The sequence below is a fragment of the Colius striatus genome, chromosome 2 (assembly GCF_028858725.1).
Source record: "Colius striatus isolate bColStr4 chromosome 2, bColStr4.1.hap1, whole genome shotgun sequence".
Lineage (NCBI taxonomy): Eukaryota > Metazoa > Chordata > Aves > Coliiformes > Coliidae > Colius > Colius striatus.
In genome coordinates this window covers 25,582,190-25,602,708 of record NC_084760.1, presented here as the reverse complement: position 1 = coordinate 25,602,708, position 20,519 = coordinate 25,582,190, and the positions used below count along the sequence as shown (strand labels likewise).

The 20,519-nt window shown below is 38.2% G+C and overlaps 1 protein-coding gene across 9 annotated transcripts in view; it reads left to right on the top strand.

Moving 5' to 3' along the window:
* The window catches only part of ARHGEF10 (Rho guanine nucleotide exchange factor 10), a 116,368-nt gene that overhangs the window by 57,903 nt on the left and 37,946 nt on the right, over nt 1–20,519 (top strand). For all 9 annotated transcript variants that reach the window (XM_061989731.1, XM_061989729.1, XM_061989735.1 and 6 more), the window contains 5 exons: nt 11–181; nt 1,923–2,068; nt 4,897–5,072; nt 18,503–18,618; nt 20,232–20,359. In XM_061989731.1, coding sequence (XP_061845715.1) covers nt 11–181; nt 1,923–2,068; nt 4,897–5,072; nt 18,503–18,618; nt 20,232–20,359 — 737 coding nt within the window. The remainder of the gene's footprint in view (nt 1–10; nt 182–1,922; nt 2,069–4,896; nt 5,073–18,502; nt 18,619–20,231; nt 20,360–20,519) is intronic.

Here is a 20,519-nt window from a genome sequence, read left to right as displayed (position 1 = left end):
GTCCCTTCAGGATATGTTGAAGAACACTAATAAAGGCCATCCTGACAGGTTACCTCTACAGATGGCTCTTACAGAACTTGAAACACTAGCAGAGAAGTTAAATGAAAGAAAAAGGGATGCAGATCAGCGCTGTGAGATAAAACAAATAGCAAAAGCAATGAATGAACGTTACCTGAACAAGGTTAGGAAAGTAAGAATGTCTGATGGAAGTTAGTTGCTGTGTCTTGAGTGGTCTCTTAAGATGAACACCAAAGAGAACTCTATGTGATTTTCCATAGAGCAATGGAATGTGGGGCCATTCTGGTGGTAGGTGTGAGATGGGACCTACCTCCAGGACTGAACAGGCTTGCTGTGTGCTGGAGCAGGCACCATGCTGAAGTAGCAGCAGTGTTGGCATTCTGGGGCCAATAATAATACTGTATAGTAAAGGCTCATGCACATTTTCTACATGGGAAAATTAAACTTACAATTTATCCTAGAACTGAGGAATGTGTAAAGGAAGGAAGCAGTTCCTTATACTACAGTGCTTCTGACAGTGAAGCAATTCAAGATGTGCTCTTGTGTCCAATACCTTCCTCGTTTTAAGGAGCACCCCAGTATATTTCATTCATACATTTGGATCAAGCAATAGAAATATCTTTAAAGAACTGTAGAAGACACTCAGTAGGAATGAAATAATAATCTTCTTCATTTTAGTTTGCTAGTAGCTATCTGTAGTGTGGATATAGGTATGCTTGTTGCCTTTTCATCATAAACGGTTCCACCTTTCCCATGAGATGGAGCATTAAATGCTTCAATTATCACTTTTGTGAAGTTACAGATGATTATACTCTGGACTCACTCTATGCTGGAGTAAATACAAGGAATGCAAGGAGTGAGGATTTTGTGTGATGCATATAAGCGTAGTTTTTAGGAAAGCAGCAGTCAAACAGGACACACTAGTTTTAAGTTATTAGAAATGTGATATGGAATGTATTATCACACTGGAACAGTATTTTCATTCTAAGTGCATTAGAAAATGGATTCAGACATTTACTTTCTTTTCTACTTCTCATATTCCTGCTTTGTGAAGCAGCTACTGATCATCTACAAATAGCTGAAAGAATTCTAGATACAGAATGTACTTTTTGAGAGGTGGTCCAGGTTTCCTTTGGTCGGTCATCTGTAAAGTCTTGTGTGTTATACATTGGAGGGATGAATTGATATGTATGTGGATAGTCACTTCAAATCACACAGGGCCCTGTGTGCCTTGTGGGTTAATATTTTCATATACAGTTTTGGAGCGATGCCTGGAAGGGTAAAACAGGTGGTGAGGGAGGTGGGTGGATAGGAACCAGTGAGTTATAGACCATTTTGTACTTTTGGCTTACTGCACAGGTATGTTTGACCTGTAGAGGATTAGTTCACACTTGCACACAGTGAAGATCCTCGGCCCTTGAAGGCAAGTGGCAGGAGCAGTTTACATGCCATACATCTCCACAGTCAGTGGCAACCTCAGCTTGCTCTGTGAGATCAGGTGGGCAGAGCACATAGGAGCCCTCTTTCTCCTTCTACCCTGACTTCCCTCTTTGGGAGGGCTGGAACCATGCATGGTGTTTAAGTGGGCTGTGAAAAAAAGGGATGAGGGAAGAAAACCACAGAAACTGTGGAAGCTGTCATTTTTCCTTTTTTTTTGCTAGGGAACCTTTATCAGTGTGGAAGCATTGTATTAAGACCAAAAACCCCTGCAGGCCATATTGGTGGCAGCAGAACCGTTCATCTAAATGCAAAGCAAATCAGTTAAGAGTCTCAATTTGCTTGGCAAATCCACCTGCAAACTCTTGTACTCAGGCAGCAAGTGATAGTCTTTTTTGTCTTCTTTCTTGCCCCAGATGTTAGATGTACCATGTATAATATACAGTGTTGGTTGTTTTCAAATCCAGCTACTCAGCAGTGGAAACAGATACCTCATACGGACTGATGATATGGTTGAGACGGTTTACAATGACAAAGGAGAAATTGTTAAAACCAAAGAACGACGACTTTTCATGTTAAATGATGTGCTGATGTGTGCCACAGTAAATATTCGGTAAGTTTTGATTAATGTTTTAAAATTATTATTCTAGCTTCAGCTGGAAAAAAAAAAAAAAAAAGACAATGACTTTTTTTTAATTGTGGATTTTGGGTTTTTTACTATTGCTGCTGATTTATAGAAGCAGTCATAATAAATTATAACTAGCTTTGTAACCCTTCTCTGAATTGCCTCCTGATGTTTGAAAGTTCTGGAGTAAAATTGTAAGAATATTCTATCAGTTGGAGATTACAGAGACAAAAGCTCTGTAGTTTCCAGGTATTGCTGCATTATTGTGTGTCTAGGTATTAGTGTTTAGCAGAGCACAGGCATGCCAAAGGAGGATTTTTTTCTCCTCTTCCTTAAATTCTTACTGTCACATACAGACCAGGAACTTGATACAATTTGCAAATTAAAAAAAAGTTGTCCAGAACAAACTTGGAACTCACTTAAAAAGTTCCAGCTGTGGAAGGACTTTTATGTCTGAGACAAAACATTGAAGGATTGAAGCTGAGGTGCTTTGAAGAAAGCATTTTTCTTTCATAGAGCCTTCTGTGTTTTAGTTGGCTGTAATTATTACTGTTACTATACCTCTGTACATGCCAAGTTCACACATTCAAATGTTGCTGGTGTCATAAACTGCTATATATGATAGTACAGGCTGACAGTGAAAATGTAGACCATTAAAATCTGTCAACAACAGCTTTTTCTTAAGCATGAGCTGATATCTCCTAGTCTATTACTGAAGTATGAATAGGGTACCTATTGTGTAACTATGTGAATGCTTTGTGAGTAGTGAGTGAGAAGTGCCATGTAATAACTACACTTCAGAAAATGAACACGCTTATGTCAGTTCTCCTGTAATTCTTTTCCTTTACAAATTCTTCTGTTCCTTAGTAACACCCAGGTATTTCCTTATGGTTGTTTGCATGAAAATTGCTTTTAACCATTCATATATATTCTTCCATATCATCATTGTCTTGGATTGTCTATTTTTCATTGAAGTGATACTATGCAATCTGTTTTTCTTTTCCATGTGAAAAGTTCATGTTTTTGCCAAGTCTCTGTGTTTCTTATTAAAAGTCAACGCTTCTGGTTATCACAGCACTGTCATTCCTGTGGTCATTACCTGGTTCTGAGCAACCTCCTTTGGGATGGTAATTGGTCATGCATGTATCATGGGGGTTTGCTAACTCTGAAAAAATTCATTTTGGGTTTTTTTCTAACAGTTAAGGTGTGCTTTCCTACTCACTTATGTAACAGTGGGTTTTTAGGAAGTTTAATGCACCTTTACCTTCTTTATTCACCAGCCTTCAGCCAGTTCAGTTCAGCCTTCCTTGGGGTGCTCAGTTGCAGGTGGGTGCACCTGTAAACTGTGTGTGTGGATTTAGGATTCCTACGGGATTTCATGGAACACTCTTGGATTTTTATTGCAGAAGGAACTACCTTTGTCATGCAAAACATTTCCTTGAGTTAGGGACTCAAGGAAATAATCTTCCACATTTCACATGTGACACCTGGATCCAGTCCAGAAGATTTTATTCAAAATAAGTATGTAATATAGAATGCGTCATTTAAATGTTTGGCTAGCATGAAACAAAGCTTCGTTTCTTTTCCTTTTGACTGTATAGAAGTTACATATCTTAGTTAATGCTTCTGTTATAGCAGTGATGTTCAAGTTGCATGCCTGCAGAATTACCTTGGAGTGGTAGACTTCTTTGGAACCTTTACATGTACATGTAGCTGAGCAGTGTCTATCAGCTCACTTTTCTTAACCACCTTTTTCCAGCCTTTACAGAAACAGTTAGATGTCCCAGGAACCTGGGATCATTGTTTTCAGACTAGTTTTCTATAGCTAGCAAAAGACATGTATTTCTGCAGATTACATGACCCTTCTTCACATGTACTGGATCAGATCAGAGACCTAACTTTTAAATAGCAGCAGTTGGACGAGGTGGGTGCTATCCCTAGTGACTGAACAGCTGTTTTCAACTGCTCTTGTCTTCCTTCTTCTGAACTAGGTCAAGAATTAGTAAATATTTACTTAAGCTGTGACACTTGTGGTTTTTGTTCATGCTTGCGTCTTCACTGAAACAAAAGTAAGACTCTTGCCAATAGGTAGCTGACTAGCTGAACATCAGCATTTAGGTACTGTTCTCAATAAACATGTTTCACTGATTTCTGCCAAGCATTTAACTTCCCTATTTCAGCCACTTTTTCTGTGAAGTAAATCTTTTTCCTTCACTTCAACATATCTTTTGTCTTGTATAATAAATGCTTGTTACATATGCTTGAATGTGAAAGAAGTAATGAAGGAAACAAAGGAAAAGAAGTATTAATGCTCTCTCCTCTGAAGTGCCTGTTGCAAATATGTAGTTCCTTTAGCAGCAGCTCACATGGGATTGCTCTGAAGCCACAGCAGCTGCAATGGTCTGTTGTAAAGAACATCCTAGTCTTTCAAAGGTCACATCATCCATACTTCCCTAAATGTAGCAGTTAGTTCTTTTGAGTACCATTTCAAAATAATTAGGACAATAGGAAACCAAAGTATCATCCTAATTGCTTGCATTAGGATGACAAAATGCAAGTTGATCTCAAAAGGTGGTCATTTATGTTTTGTTATTGAAATGTAGAGACTGTTGTTTGCAGTCCTGTGCTGTTTGTAAACAAGATTATGTGCACCTGCATAGCTGCTCTTTGCACTCCAGGACAGGTCAGTGACAAAAGTCAGCCTGCTACAAGTTGTACATGGTACTCAGACTGATAAAGAGCAGATTTTAGAAATAATAAATAAGATGCCTTGAAACACAGTTGCTTGCCACAGCAATTATTTCTGTGTTTTCCAGCTCTTCCTATGAAAGCAGTGGCACTGTGACAACCGGACAGAGGTATTTATTGAAGTGGAGTGTACCGCTGGGACAAGTGGAAGTCATAGAGTATGGCAGCAGTGAGGGCCAGGGAGAGAACTGCAGGTTTCCACCTCAGCACTCTGTGGAAAATGTCGTCATTAACTCTAAGCCAAGTAAGTGACAGCAGTTACTGACTTTTACAGACTACAAGTTTTACGGACTATTTCTTATATGAATTTTAGTGGGCTGCTGAAAAGAAAGGAAGGCATGTTGTCCATGAAGACTTCTTTAACATAAACAGTAATACAGCCTCTTTCTTTGGAATCTATAAAGTGATAGCCAGACTCTTGTCTTGCAATATAAAGTACTTGTGTTTGTCCTAGGTTAGACTTTATGTGTGAATGCATAGAGTTTTAAAGCGTGAGTGTGTGTGGGCATAAAAAAGTGTTTTGTTGTATGATGTGCAAGCTGTCCCATGATAGCTAGTCATGCTTGTGTTCTTTATCCAATAGTTAAAGCACAGAATTTTATCTCAATAGAAATGACAAGCTCCCCTGTTGCTGTGGGATAAGGGTTTGGACCCTAGTGTGGTTACTGCAGGGCAGAAGTTACTTCTCTGAAGCCCATAATATCCTGTTCTTCAAGCACAGTAACAGGTGCTACAGAAAAAAACTTTAATTTTAGTGAATGATTTCAGAAACAATATATCAAAAATAATAATTTCCTCCTAGCCTCTCTCCAGAAACAGTCTCAAGCTCTGAAGATTGCAAATTCTTCCCGTGCTTGTTAATCACTCCAAATTACCTGCCAACTACTCTCAAGAGATGTATGAATTTCATAGTTTACTCAGGAGCTAGCATTTAGTATATGGTGCATTATTTTTATATCTTTATTTTATTTTTTACCTAAATATGGCATTTTAAGTGCATTTTATAAATCTAGATTGTGACCCCTATTAATGCACATATTTCAGTGCTAGCTCTGGGCATTTTTTCACACTATGTTTATTTAAATTGCCCCCTTGCCTCATGAATTTACCCACAGTTGTGCTATAAAGAGGCAGAAATGTTACACTTCAGAATGATCTGAGGTGCAACTGCAGCATTTAATACCCCTCATATTCTCCAGGATGGTTATTATCAGGTGTTCTTGCTACTTCCTTTTTTAAATAGCCACAGAAATTTTTTATTAGGTACTTATGCCTCCATTTCAAGGATGACTTCATTCTTGTAACTCCTTTCTGCATTAATGGTCTACTTAGGCAGTGGGATTAAAGCTTTTATATTATCATTTACCAGCTGCCATATGCATGACCCCAAGAGGAATGTATATAAAGGAGCTTATTTCTTAGAACAGAGGGTCCCTCTCATAAGTGAGTGTAGGAGGAACAGCTTGTTGAATATTCCTACTGAAATTTTTTTTGCAGCAGCTTTAAAGCTGACTAGACCAAATCAGCAAGATCAGATGGGGAAGTGGAGCATGAAGGGAGGAAGGAACATTCACACAAACAGTCCTGTAGAACCTACTTGAATCTTTTGGCTTTGAAGTTTCTCTGCTCTGTGGTGTCTGGTGACCATATCACAAAAAAATGAAATTACTTTGCGCTTCATTTGTAGTCTCAACCTTCAGGTTAAGTGGTACCCAGTAGGTAAGAGATAAGCTGAACTAATTGTTCTCTTGGTAAGCTCTGATCATTGTGTTAATAGAGTTCTGATATGAAGGTCTGAGAAGATGAGTTAAAGATACGAAGTTGTGAAAAGATAAGAATTAAAAGGGATATGAAGGATATTGTGAATAAGGTTATACCAAACTAGTAAGTCTTCCCACAGGTATAATCAAACGTTTCTGTCAAATGATCCAAGTGAATTGAACATAACCAATCATGAAAGAGGAAGAGCTCAGCCTTGCTGTTTGCAAGTACTGCTGTGTCTGTGCTAGCTGTTACTCTGAATGCAGACTTGTCTGAATTGACCTCTATAGATATGTATCTAATTGTATTAGTCATTCTGTGGATTTGCCCCTTTAGTTCTAGCCATCCTGGCTGCTAAAGTTTATAGAACCTCAGAAAACACATTCTTCCCTAAGAGGGAAAGGACTGGTAAGACTTTGTTTCACTGTTGTTTATTTGCACCCATAAAGATGCTGCATTTCACAGTTGATGATGGCACAATCTTTATCATGGTAGCATAATGTTGTTGGTGACACTATTGAGTGTTTACCACAAAGTGCAAAGCACTACAAGCTGAGTATTGTCACTCTGCCTGAAACTGCACGACTTCGTAGTTGTTGTAAAGTTATGTTAGATTTCCCTCTGTTTACAAAATATACCAAGGAACAACTGTGGTGAAATCCCAGTGGCCTCATAGTATCTGGTTTTAATAACATCTAATGATGAAGAACAATTTGGGGTGCTGCAGGCAAAATTCTGCTTCCATGACATAGAAACGTGTCTGAGACCTCACTTTCAGCTCTCATTTCCAGTTTGTGGCAACTGGAGAGAATACGGAAAACTGATGATTCTGTGTAAAACCATTAAGTGGTTGAGGGTATCACCTCTTCCATTTCCAGAGGACTAAGAAAAGTTATTTTGAAGCTGCAGCATACCATATTAAGTACTCTGCCCCTGTAAGGTTGGGATTCTCCCAGTACTGCTGTGACTAGCAAAAATTCTTAATTCTGGTTGTGTCCGTGTGAGGATCACAGGTTATTAGTTACATTTCTCTTACCATGATACTTTTTTCTCTGCCCAAATCCTTTTTATGAGGAGGGAACTGTCATAAGCATGTCTCACTATTTATTGTTGGCTAAATGCAAATGATGCTTTCAACTTTCTGTGATGCTGCAAGAAAGGTTGGTGTAGTTTAAACGTTGGGTGCTATTGAAAAATTAATAGCTGAATTTGAATTCTCTTTCAGAGGCTGTAATGTGCAAATTCTGAAAGGCAGAGAGGTTTTATGAGGAAATCAAGGGCATACTTTCTAAGGTAGAATGCAAAGTCTGCATGAACTTGGTTTTCACTTCTTTTTTAAGGCCTTTGTCTTTTGGCAGGAGAAACTCTGTGGCCTGAGGATGTGGGGGGAAAAGCAGGAAAGTTAGCATCGAACGTATTCTGCTATGCTGCTGCTGTCCCTGATGAGCTTTTGCGTCCTTCCTGTTGTTTTCCCCGAGCACCAAAAGTAGCCTATGAGTTCTTCTAGCTCATTGCAGGAGAGGTTGAACTTAGATGACCTTTTAAATGTCCCTTCCCACCCAAACTATTATATGAAACAATAATTGTAATTCAAGACCCAAAAAGAATTCGGCAAAAGTATTGTGCACTTCAGTTTCCCCACCTGTAAAATGTTCTGTGCTTTGGGTAGGAACCCTGAACACTCAAAGGGTCTCAGACACCTGATGTGTCTGGAGGGAGTCTAATGGAGGCTGCAGGTCATGTAAACGTGCCTATAGGTAAATTGGTATTTTTGATAACCATGTTCTCTCATAAAGGAACTGCAAGGGTAATCAGTGACTGTTTGGGTGCTAGGTTATTCCTAACCATATTTTTGTGAATTTTCTCTTTGTTATTTTAGATTCTTCCAGCACTTAAAGAAATTAATGCATTCTTTCTGATCTTATCTTTTTAGCTAATATATGTTGCTTCAGCCTGAATGGTCTTTAGCAGTTGAAGGGTTTTCTCTGCTGACTGTTTACTTGACTTTTGGTTTATTAGAGGGTTTTGGTTTTTTTGTTGCTGGCTTTGGAGGAAGTTTACTGCGTAGCTATATCCTAGTGATAGGACATCAATTAAGATGGATGAAAACTCAAGTTGAATTTAAGGAAAGAAGGCACCAAGAAACTTAAATGTTACCGGTACTCTTCCAATAAAAAAGAGGTTGAGTGAAAGAGCAATTAATACAACTCATTTTTAATGTGACTTATTTTAAGTATGCCTTCCAAAAGGATAAAAATTATAGTCAAAGGCAATTTTTTAACTTTTTGTCAAAATGTACTATATTCTCCTCTAGAAGAAGCAGAGTTTTACTGTCATTCACAAGTCATACACGTATTTTCAGTTACTTTATTCCCTTTAAATGGGAATATAGGAATTTCAGTTTCTCAGGCTCACAGCACGTGCTATTATAAGTATGCACCACTTTATGCTATCTGTTGATGGGTCATGAAATGTGATTTCTGTGCTGAGATAAAACCCTAACCTGTTTGGTGCTGCAGTGAAAGCAACCACCCCAAGTTATCTGTTCCCTGGTTCCCAAAACCAAAAAAGGTGAGCTGTAAAAGTATTTCACAGCAATTTAAATACAACCAGAACAGAGAGACTTTTTAGAAGCAGGGAGAGAAGACTAAGCATCCTGCCTTTTCTGGGTAGAAAACCAATGCCTGTCAGCAGTGTTCTGCTGCTACTCATGTTGATTAGGAGCCATACACAGCATAGCCTATTACTAAAGCAAAGAACCATTTAATTTGAGCCATATGGCTAAAGGCTGAAAGAAAATGAGCAAGACCCATCTGTACTAGATATCATGTAGTGATGAGCACAGGAGATAACAGTAAAAGGAAAAAACAAGTTAACACATTTACGGTTGTGGTTTAGTGTTATATTTTGTTTCACAAGTGTACAATTCATAACTGAAATCAAACCTCAGCACTGCTAAACCGTAGCTTCTCTTCTTTGCTGGTCAGACTTCCAGGGATACATTTGTACTCCGTTTTCACTTGCCTGTGGTTTTGATCTCTGTGGGTTTTGTTTATTATCAAATGTAGTAGTGGCATGACACTGAAGTGCAGAGATGATTCCTCTCTTCTGATTTTCCCTTCTGCCTGGTGCAGTCATTTTGTGTAGGTCTCTGAGTGTTGCTGGGGAAACAGGCAGGGATATTTGATGGGCTACAGTGTACACTTGTGTTTCTGTCAACATCTTACTTAGTGAAAGGACAGCTCTTCTCAAAACCAGAGATAGTGCTACTGTGTTAGCCATTCTCATTAAAGCTATTTTTTTAATCTGGTTTATCTGATAAGAAATACAGAATTAGGAAAGGAAAAAAAAACAAAACCAAAAAACACTGAGCTTTATCATCACTTTAAGACTGGATAATAGTAATATTTAGTCTTGCTTCCTCTGGACATTGTATTCAGTCACCTATCAACTCTAGCATTGGTAATAAGGTTTTGAAAAGGATGATGTAGCATGAATTGCTGGTTGAACTGATTTTCATCTCTGTGAAATATATATGGAGTAATAATAGAAATCTTTATTTTAAAACTGTTGATAATAATAGTGTACATTAAAAGAGATGTAATATTCTCATACATGTAAACTATCATTAATATATGGGAACAAAAGTACACAGATTTTAAATAAATCTGACTCCAAACAACCTATTTAGCTGAGCAGAGAGGTGACATTAAATACTTTACTTGCTAAGAGGATAAATGTTTCTAGCTGGTGGATTAGGCATAGAATAAATTAGATGTTACATGTTTGTCTCAGCCACCTAGGATGGGATTCTTCTCTTTGCCTTTCATATTCATTATAGTGGCTGTAGGGCTTGATGTTCACTTCCTTATAAACCTTTTTCAGTGTTGCCAGGGGTCTCATCTGTGTCTTGACACAGACCAGTAAGGTGAGTAGAAACTTAGCTATAAGCAAGTAAGTATGCTAAAGGAAGGTAAACTCTTCAATGGTATGATTTCCACATGAGTTGTTACAGATTGTCTGAAGGAAACTCCAGTGTAACTATCTGGCAGTTTGGCCAGTTTACAGTCACCTACAGACCTGTCTTCAGATCCCTGCAGTACCCTCATCATTTAAATGCCTTCACGCATGTACTCTCCCTGCATATTTACATCAGTCTTCTTGTATGCAGTTCCTCTCTCGCCCTTTGTGCACATGCAGACAGATGCAAGAGGCCCTGTGCAACCTCTTTCCCTTCTTAGGAGGGCAGGGGCTTCCAAGTCCATGCTGTCCTCCTACTCCCATTTCAGGACCTCTGAGAGCAAAGGACCGTGGAACACCTTTTCTTTCACTCTAAAGCCTTTTTGCTTCCAGGACCTTCCTTCCTCTTAGGGATGCACCCAGGAACTGGAGTCCTGCAGTTAGTACATTATCCAGGAAGACATCTGACCATTGTACCTACTACTGTGATGTTGAGGAGCCAGCCTGTGGAGTCCATATTTGTCAGTGTATTGAAGCTCTGGTGTTTCTCCCTCTTGTTCCCTAATGTCTTTGCTTTCTTCCTCATCTCAGGCAGAGCACAGCTGTTTCTGTCAGCAGGAAAAATATTTCTGGCATATTATCTCTTCAATTACCTTCATGGTCAGGATTAGCTGGAGTTTAATGTAATCCTGAAGCCATGCTCTCAACATGCAAGCTACTTCTCACCATCTCAAGAGGCTTTGTGTTTCCTTCACATTCTTGTATAATATTACAAATAGTAGACCAATATGAATTTAATACCTTACTTAGTATTTGCAGTTGCAAACTGTTGATTTTATCTTCACATTGCTCAAGCTATGTGAATAACCACTTAGTGGTTGGACTGTATGCAACCTGTTTGGTGTTCAGATCTGACACAATGAGTATATAATGACATGGGTCTCAGCATTCATATGATTACTAGTTGAGAGCAAGATATTAACAGCTGACAGGGAGGTGAAGTATGTTAAAAGTAGTCTATCAGAGTTAACACTTGCGAGGCTTGTTTCCCAGCTCTGCTCTACGTGTACTGTGTGGCATGTGGTATTTGGTTCTTTGTGATTAGGACATGGAGAACTCCCCTGTCTGGCATGAAAGTGAGAATAAATAAATTAAGGAGTTTTAGAGGCTCAGATTATCACAGGCAATAATTAAGCTCATAAAGATTACCTCTAGGTGCTTACGTGATTAAAGTATGATGAGATTGAATAATGTCATTCATGTTTATGGTGATGTTCTTCATGTTGATTGATGACGATGATGGGTCCTGACTGTATTGAAAATTAGACTTACTTACCCCACATCTGATAATTTGTGTTTTAGTAATCTTGGGGGTTTATTGTTTATGACTTCATAGAATCATAGGATGATAGGGGTTGGACCTCTAGAGATCATCTAGTCCAACCCCCTGCTAAAGTAGGTTCACCTAGATCAGGTCACACAGGAACATATTCAGGCAGATTTGGAAACCTCCAGAGAAGGAGACAATTCAACCTCCCTGGGCAGCCTGTGCCAAGGCTCTCTCACCCTCACAGATAAGAAGTTTTTCCTTGTGTTTAAGTGGAACTTTTTGTGTCCATCTTATGTCCATTACCATTACTTAAATACTTAATATGTGTTTGTGCTGCTTCATTCTGCACTAGGTTACTAAACCTAATGTAATGTTACGCTGTAAAGGTATGAGTGAGTTGCTGCTCAGCTTTTCATTGGTTGCTGTCAACTAAGCTCTTGTTTCTGGGATAATTCCTGACTTCTCATTTTCTTCAATTTTCAGACCTGGAGACTGATAACCACTCTCTAAATATTTGTGTAGTTTGGACCTGAGAGTATGATATAATCTCAGTGGAGCTACAGTGACTCAGATTTTTCAGGAGCATACAACTGTGTTGATTGGGTGTAGTTAGACTTGGCATGAAGGAACAAACAGGGATAAGGCAGAATGACTGCTTTTCTCTTATGAACTTTAGGTTGATCTGTGGCCTTGTTTAGGTCTTAAACCGAGATTTTGAATGCACAAGACTGCTTTTTTTAAAAAAAAAAATCCCTGAAATTCCAATTGACTATTAAAATGCTCTCATAAAGGAGAAATGAGAAAACATAAGTCACCCACACGCTTCTCTGAGGTGTCTATGGAAACAGGAGCAGCATGAGTGTGCAAGTGGAAAGACAAAAATAGGAGAAGGAGGGTGGTGCTGGGGGAACTGTCATGGCTTTGCTTACATAACACAACACGCAGGAAGCTTGTAGTTCAACATCTAAATATAAAATCTCATCTGCATTGTCACTGGCTATAGCCAATGACTCGTACCGAATTTCTGGGCAGAAGGGATTAGAAGTATGGCGGTGCCTTCCTTGTGTATAGCCAGTGCTTGGATTTGACAGGTTTGTGTGCAAGAGAAGATTTCAGTGCAGCAGGGAATCTCATCAACATCCTTCCATCAAAACCTAGTTGTTCTGGTACGAAGGAGTTTGTAAAGGAAAAGGGAATAATACTTAATTGGCTAAATGAATGATAGTGTTCCTGCTATCTTTTTGCCCCCTCTGTTGATCTGTTGCTGAAATAGATCACTTTTATATGAAAATGCAGTGTAGAAGTCTTCTTTTACACTTGAGCTGAGAAATTTGGTTCCAATAGACCTCTGGGAGAATGTTTTTTCCTCTCTTTGGCAAATTCTTTTCCCCAGAGCAGCTGTAAGGCATTTGTCCTTTGTGTTTTGCGTATCACTGTGTCTGTAGGAACAAGATCCAGTACCAAGTATAGGGGAAGAATTCCTCAGTTGTAGGATTGGACCCTTGGACCCTTATTAGTGATTTCTCATTTTTCTTCTTTAATTACCAATATCTGCTGAGAACAGGAAACTGTTTTAATTCAGGTATAACATTGTCTCTTAGTCTCCATTCTTGTCCTTCCTAAAAGTGAGCATTTTCAACTGAGCAGTGGGATGCTGTCTGCTTATTATTACTTGATTAAAAAAAAAAATCAGTGAAACATTTTCAGGACAATAAAATTCGCATTTAAAACAAACTGATTGAACAGTTCTGACTGCACTTAAGTAGTTCTAAATATATTGCTGCTACATCATCATATTTAACTGAATCACGTGAACAGTCTCATTACATCTGTCGAGTTTATTATGAACTGATCAAAAATTCAACTAGTATGCTGATGCTTTGCTTTCAGGAACACTGTACAAGCTTCTCAGGTTTAAATGTAGGCTTCAATGTTGTGGCAGGATCCCATTTTTAATTATTTATTCTTATATATATTGAGGGTATAATTCTGCACAAGTCTCAATTTCTTGTGCCTTCCTCAAACAAAGCAACTTGTAAAGTTGCCTCCCACGTATGTTACTTCTCCTCCCATCCTAGGTGATTTTTATACTGAAGATGAGAATTGAATCTTTTCCAGATCTCTTCTCTTCGTAACACTTGATGTTTCAGTATGCTGTCTGGATGCACACAGATGGCTCAGTGGGAGGAAGCAATACAAATGGGCTCATTTTTAAAGTCCAAATTGTAAATGGCAAGTCAAATTTGAGATCTACCAGCCTTTCAGAGTAGTCTTCAAATCTAGAATGTTCTTCAAGCATATCATTAATTTAATGTTACCCCTCAGTAATGCTGGAACCCTAGTCAGAAACATCGCCTTTCTCAAGTTTGATTGATATTTTCACAGGTGAGCATTCGTGAGTTGCTATTTCGTGTAACAACTAATGTGTCTTCAGGGCTCAGTGTGTCTCAGAAGAAAAGTGAACCTTCCAAGGACCTTGAATTTCCATGACACGTCATTTCTAACTTCATGTCAATATGGCTTTTCCAAAGTGATTTATATCGACATATCGTGGTTTTGAACCATGTGGAGAAAAATTCATCACTATAATCATACTCAAGGCTGATCCTGCCAAGATTAGCTACTTTGCACTAAAAGAAATACCCAGGAGTGTATCTATTAACAGTCTTTGGCTTTAACATGATATGCAATACAGAAATATTTGCAAGAGTCATTTCAATATTGAGAGTGTTCTGAGTGAGACTTTTATTTTCTTTGCATGACGTATGGATTTATTTAATAATATTACTTGAAAAAATCCTCCTGATTTGCAACAAACAGGAGTTTGTTATGTGAAGGGACTACCTGAGCCATCATGTTTGCTTACTCAGCTATAGATATTTTAAATGTGGGTGACTGCATCTACTCTAGACTTTGCAACAATTTCCCCTTGAGGAACACAAGTCTGTGATAGAAAATCGCAACTGAGAATCGGATCACACAGCAAAAGCTACTGGATAATATGTACAGGTAACAAATCACCACGGTAAATAAATGTGTCTCTTAGTAATTGTTTGAGAGGGAGAATGGGATGTGATCAGTTCAGGATGACAATATGCAATATGCTTATAGTGCTTGTGAGAATAAAAAATTCAGTGGAACCGTGATTCCAAGGGAGCAGCTCTGTGCCAGCACCCACTGAAGCAGCTGCTGCTGTGCTGGCCATAGTGTGGGGAAAGGTCTGGAGCTGCTGACTCTACTCCCTAGCAAAGCAAATCGGCCTGCTGCCAGAGGTGGGAATTCTTCCCCCAGGCACTAGCACACAGGCCATTCTTTTGCATGTTTATGTTTATGCAGAACCTTCCAAATCCTAATTTTGACCAAGCCAAATTAAACTGACTTCAACCCCACCCAGGGAGTTTCCTGCAGGCTTTGAAAACGCCTGGATGTAAATGGGCTAAAATTGGTTCTATTTCAATTATAAGGATTGCTTCAAAGCAGGCAAGACTGGTGAAATTAAAGGTGCAGTCCTGAGAGTAACACTGGGAAATAAGCAGTTGAAGTAAGTGTTGAGTATAACACTCAAATATATCTTGGGTAAGAAGCAGTTGTGTTAAAAACCAGAATCTTCCCACCTCAATTTTACGTAGCAGCAAAAATCGGTTTAAGCTTTAACTTCCTTTGCTCCTTCTAAACAAGTAGCAGTTTTGTTTTCTTTTTTAACCTGGGATATACCTCATAATAGTGCTGGGTGAGGAATTAGGTACTTTGCATGAATTACTGGTTGTTGGCAGTATACTCTCCCGTGGCAGGGAGGCACAAATTCCTCTGGTAAAATCTTAGCAACAAAGGATCTGATGAAAAAAATTCCTGCTAACTTAGATGTGGCCAAGATTTCACCTTTGATCTGTAGGCAAAATGCAGAAAACATTATCTCCAAAGCCACACAGGTGGTGGCTGGTTACAGCATGCTGCCGTCTGCCTGGGCACACTGTCCTCTCCTACACACAGAATGTGTAAAGCTGGGGAGAACCTTCCCTAAACTGATGAAGGTTTTTATTCACATTGGAAAAACAAATTGTTTTGGAGATTGCTAATCAGCAATAGTGGCTTAGAAATGGGAAGGAAATACTTTTATCATTTGTGAAACATTTCAAAGTACAAAAAGAAACCAGCCATGTATCTGCTTTGGAGTGATGCCAAGAGTTTTTCAGTGGAAAAAAGAGTGAACACCCATCCCAAAATAGTAAGCAATCAAATGGTCAGGGAACATGTGTGGGCTGGAGCAGCCATTCTTTTGCTGTGAACTGAGAAATGCATCTGAGGAGCAGACTAGTGTGCCTCCTCACCTCCTTCACCCAGGAAAAGCCTCCCTCAGACAGTTTTCAGCCAGGTTAACTGGTAGTCAACATTTTGTTAACCTACAAAAAGCTAACCTTATTTTAAAAGACATTGTAAGTAACCCTTACAGGATCCAGTTCAGAGATGAAGTTGCTGTGACTTGTAGCTTGTTATCCAGACACAAACCAAGTTGTCAGTTCTCAGAAAACTCTTCTGATGGGTCCATCATTGCTGATCTCTGAAACTCAGTTATTTTTCTGTCCTCCAGTTTGTGCTCATTAAAAACTTCCATGAAAGGACATAGCTGTGGCTATAAAGCTAGCCCTTGGTTATTACAGTTTCTACTTAATTTATCCATTTGTTTTCTCTAGAACATCAGAGGATGGAAGCAGGGTCTCTAATTATTTATTGATTTGCTTTTTGGCTTCCTTTCCTGTGCTGAGGGGCCTTTAATGAGTCTAAAGTGACTTCTGTTTGTTTTTTCTGTGTGACAGAATTTCAGATGCCGGGTTAGTTTATTTGCTTTGACACTCCTTTTGCATCCTATTTATCTTGATTTAATAAAAGCTTATAAAATATTCATGGTGCAGACAAAATGGACTCAGATGACAATTACTGAGTGAAATTAGAGGTTTATGCCTTATTCCCAAGGCTGGAACAAGGAGCTCCAGAAAGAAGACTATAGAGAACAGCTCTTTTGAGGCACAGTGGATATGTATACTTACATCTGTGTAAGAGGTTAAAGCTTTCTCAATGGCCTCAGTTGAAGAGTATGGCATAAAGCTCTACAGCGTCTAAGAGTTGCCTAAGTGCTTGCCATTATATGTTGCAGGTTAGTGTCTGTTCTCCAGCCTGCTTTCAATAACAAAATGAAATGTCCGGTACCTCTGTCTTTATGAAGCTGCAAAGAGTGGTCCTGGCTTTTAAAACTTAGAAATAACATGTAATTAATTTGAGTGAAAATATCCATCCTATGCAAAGGAATCCTCACAAAGTTTGGTCTTTTCACATCCTGGTAGCCATAAATTTTGTCTTGGTTCAAACCCCCAAGGATAACTCACAGAAACATTTGCAGTAGGTTTCTCAGTGCAGCAGTTTGGTCTGTTTTTTTAGTGGAGTTTATAAAGAACAAGTAAGTGAAAGGATTTCTGACAAAAGCTCAACTTAACTGCCAATTTCTTCTAATCAGTCTAAATTTTGTTTTGAAGAAGTTATCTTTTTGTTACAGAAATTTGGGGCAGGAATGATTTCATTTGTGTCCTTTATAGCGACAAACACATTACCATGGCTTTTGGCTAGATTTCACCAGACTTCTATTAACACTGACCCACCCCTTTCCTACAAGTAGCCCCAAAGAAATCAACAACTGGTTGTGTCTAGGAACTAACAATTCTGGTGCTTAACAAATTACTATTATTGCAGATGTTAGTAAGAAAAAAGGTATAAACTAGCAAAAGAGATATATGAAGAGTTTGAAGAACGTGAAAATGCATCTTAATTAAAGTATGTAGTCTGCAGTTCCAGAAAAATGTTTAATTTTTTAAGAACTAATCTGCAAACATACTGTACTGACCATAATCTCAGAACTCTTCCTCTTAGTTCTACTTTACATTTATTATACACAATAAAAAGAACCAACTGCAGTTATCTTTTCTTAGGGACTGATTTGTTTTTAAGGATAAGAAGGGATGGATTTTTCTTTTAATTAACATTCAGAATAGGCAAAGAAGGGCGCATGAAAGTTGCATCTGTTCTCTGTCTGGGCAAAGAGTAGTAAGTGTGGTCATTCCCCATTGAATGGGGCCATGAAGCTGTGATATTTGCCACAGTTCTGGTACATGCTTGTTAAAACTACACATAATGCTCTCCGTCATACTAAATGAACAAACTTGAATCTGAATTGTGATTATAAAAGCCAATGATACTGTGAGCTAAAAAGAAAAGCCTATGGTACCTCTTGTATATGCAAAGCTAATATGTGATAATATACTGCTACTTGTAATTTTGAGGGATGCATTTCACATTTGTCTGTCTGCAGGGACACTGAAAGCACCTGAGGCAGCAAAGTGAAATATCCATACATGTAAATAAACCACTCTGATTTTCAGAAGTAATGAAGACCTTAGCTGCACATGGGTGCATTAGTTGTTTTTACAATCTAGAAAGCGGCATTAATTTTGATAATCCACAATGTTAAGAAAAAGCAATATATATTAATAATATTATCTTTGTCGTGCTTTCCTGCTTCAGCTGAGAATTGCATCTTTTTACTGTATATAACCCTACATTTTTATTCATTTTAGACAAGCTCTATATGGGACCAGGGCAACTGTACCATGATCTACAGAACCTTTTACATGACTTGAATGTAGTTGGTCAAATTAGTCAATTAATAGGCGGCCTTAAAGGAAACTATCAGGTAATAAACAAAGCTGGATTTATTTTTCAAATATATTCCTGTTATAAAGTTGCATGTTTGTCTCTCCTTGAGACCTGTGCAAGACGTTCTTTAGTTCTTTGTAAAGACTGTAATAATTTTTACCTCTAGTAATTAATTTGCTGTTAACTGGTTCATGTTTTAAGTAGATTACAACTGTCTTTTTAATCTTGTTTTTCTTCATTTTTTTTAAGCATGTGTGGATATTACAAGTGTCTGCATTTGCTCAGCAGCTGATAAGATTATACGGAAACAGAATTACATTTTCATCTTAAGAAACTGGATTCTTGCAGTTAGACAAGGTAGTAGGATGACAGTTGTTTGGAGGAAGAAGCTCTTGATGCCCATTTGAGTTCATAATCCTTGCTTTCTGGGAAGCTGTACTTAAAACTGAGTGCAATTCACAAAAATATGAAAGGATCCCTAGTTTATATTTTGAGAGTAGTTTGCTCTGGCTTCATTTGTATCCATTATTTGACTCATATTCTGTCAAACAGATACACTACTTAAAATACTGAATTTTAGAACAAGTTCTCCACAATCTTAAGATTTTTTTAAAGTTGCTTTTTTGTTTGTTTATACTTTCTATTCACTTGGGCAGAATTTTTATCTCCTACCTGCCATCATAGGCTGTAAATGTGTGTGTGAAAGTGTATACGAAAGGTGAGCTTCTCTTGGGATATCTTGCCTTCAGAATCAAAGGCACTAAATAAAACATAACTTTGAAGGAAGCTTATGGATAAAATTTCATGAAGTGCTTGAGTGTGAATTTCAACTGCATTATTGGAAATACGTATAGCACAGATACCATAACACATTCGTTCATTGACATTTACAAAACCTTTTTGTACTGTTAGTCAGAGCCAGCTACATTTTGTAAACTTCATAATCAGTCAATGTTTCCAGGTAGAGACGTGTAAGATAATTAGAACAGTTTAGTTGAGGAATGAAGTCAGCTTCTCTATTTTTGAAAAATACTTCAATTTTCATAAAACTATGGAAATGTAGTTTACCTTTGTGTGATAGTACTTGTCACTATTGATGCTTTAAGTGTCACTCTGGTGTGCTTTTACCCTCTGTGACTGAACAGTAGGCTTGCAGAGGGTTATTGTTTCAGCATCCTACTTGAACAGACACCCACCACACAGACAGCTTTCATGATGGCTCTGTAAACATTTTGGCTCAAAGATCTGAACAAAAACATACTGGCAATATGATATCATGACATTTTATTTAGAAACAGAATTTGTGGGTTCTGTATAACTACTCATTGAAATGAATTAAAGGGGTCGTGCATACATCTGATGCAAATTTGCATTTTCTTTAATCTGATAAATGTTTGGCAATCTCTTTTGTGTATCATTAAACTCTGAGCAATGTGAGATTAAATCACCAGATAAAATATGTTAGCAAGATTTTTACAGATAATTTTTTTAAGTGTTTACAAATATGGCTAAATTATCCATGATTAAAATGTGAACTAAACAAGGCCGAGGTGCCAGGAATTGTTTGTTGTATGCAGAGATCACCGTAGTTAGCCTGTTGGAAATCAGCCAGTAGGCTGGCGTTGAATCTTAGCTTTTTTAATTTTTCAGAACTTAAACCAATCTGTAGCCCATGACTGGACCTCAGGTTTACAAAAACTGATTTTGAAAAAAGAAGATGAAATCAGAGCGGCAGATCGCTGTAGAATTCAGCTGCAACTCCCAGGAAAACAGGACAAGTCAGTAGTAATCTTGATTACAAAACTTTCTAAATGGGCTTATATATTAGGCATGGATGTACCAGGGAGGATTTGGGAACCTGTATAGCTCTTCCCCACCTTCTGTCTCTGCAGTTAGCCTCTGACTTCTGCTCTCATGCCACACTGCTGGGAACTTGCA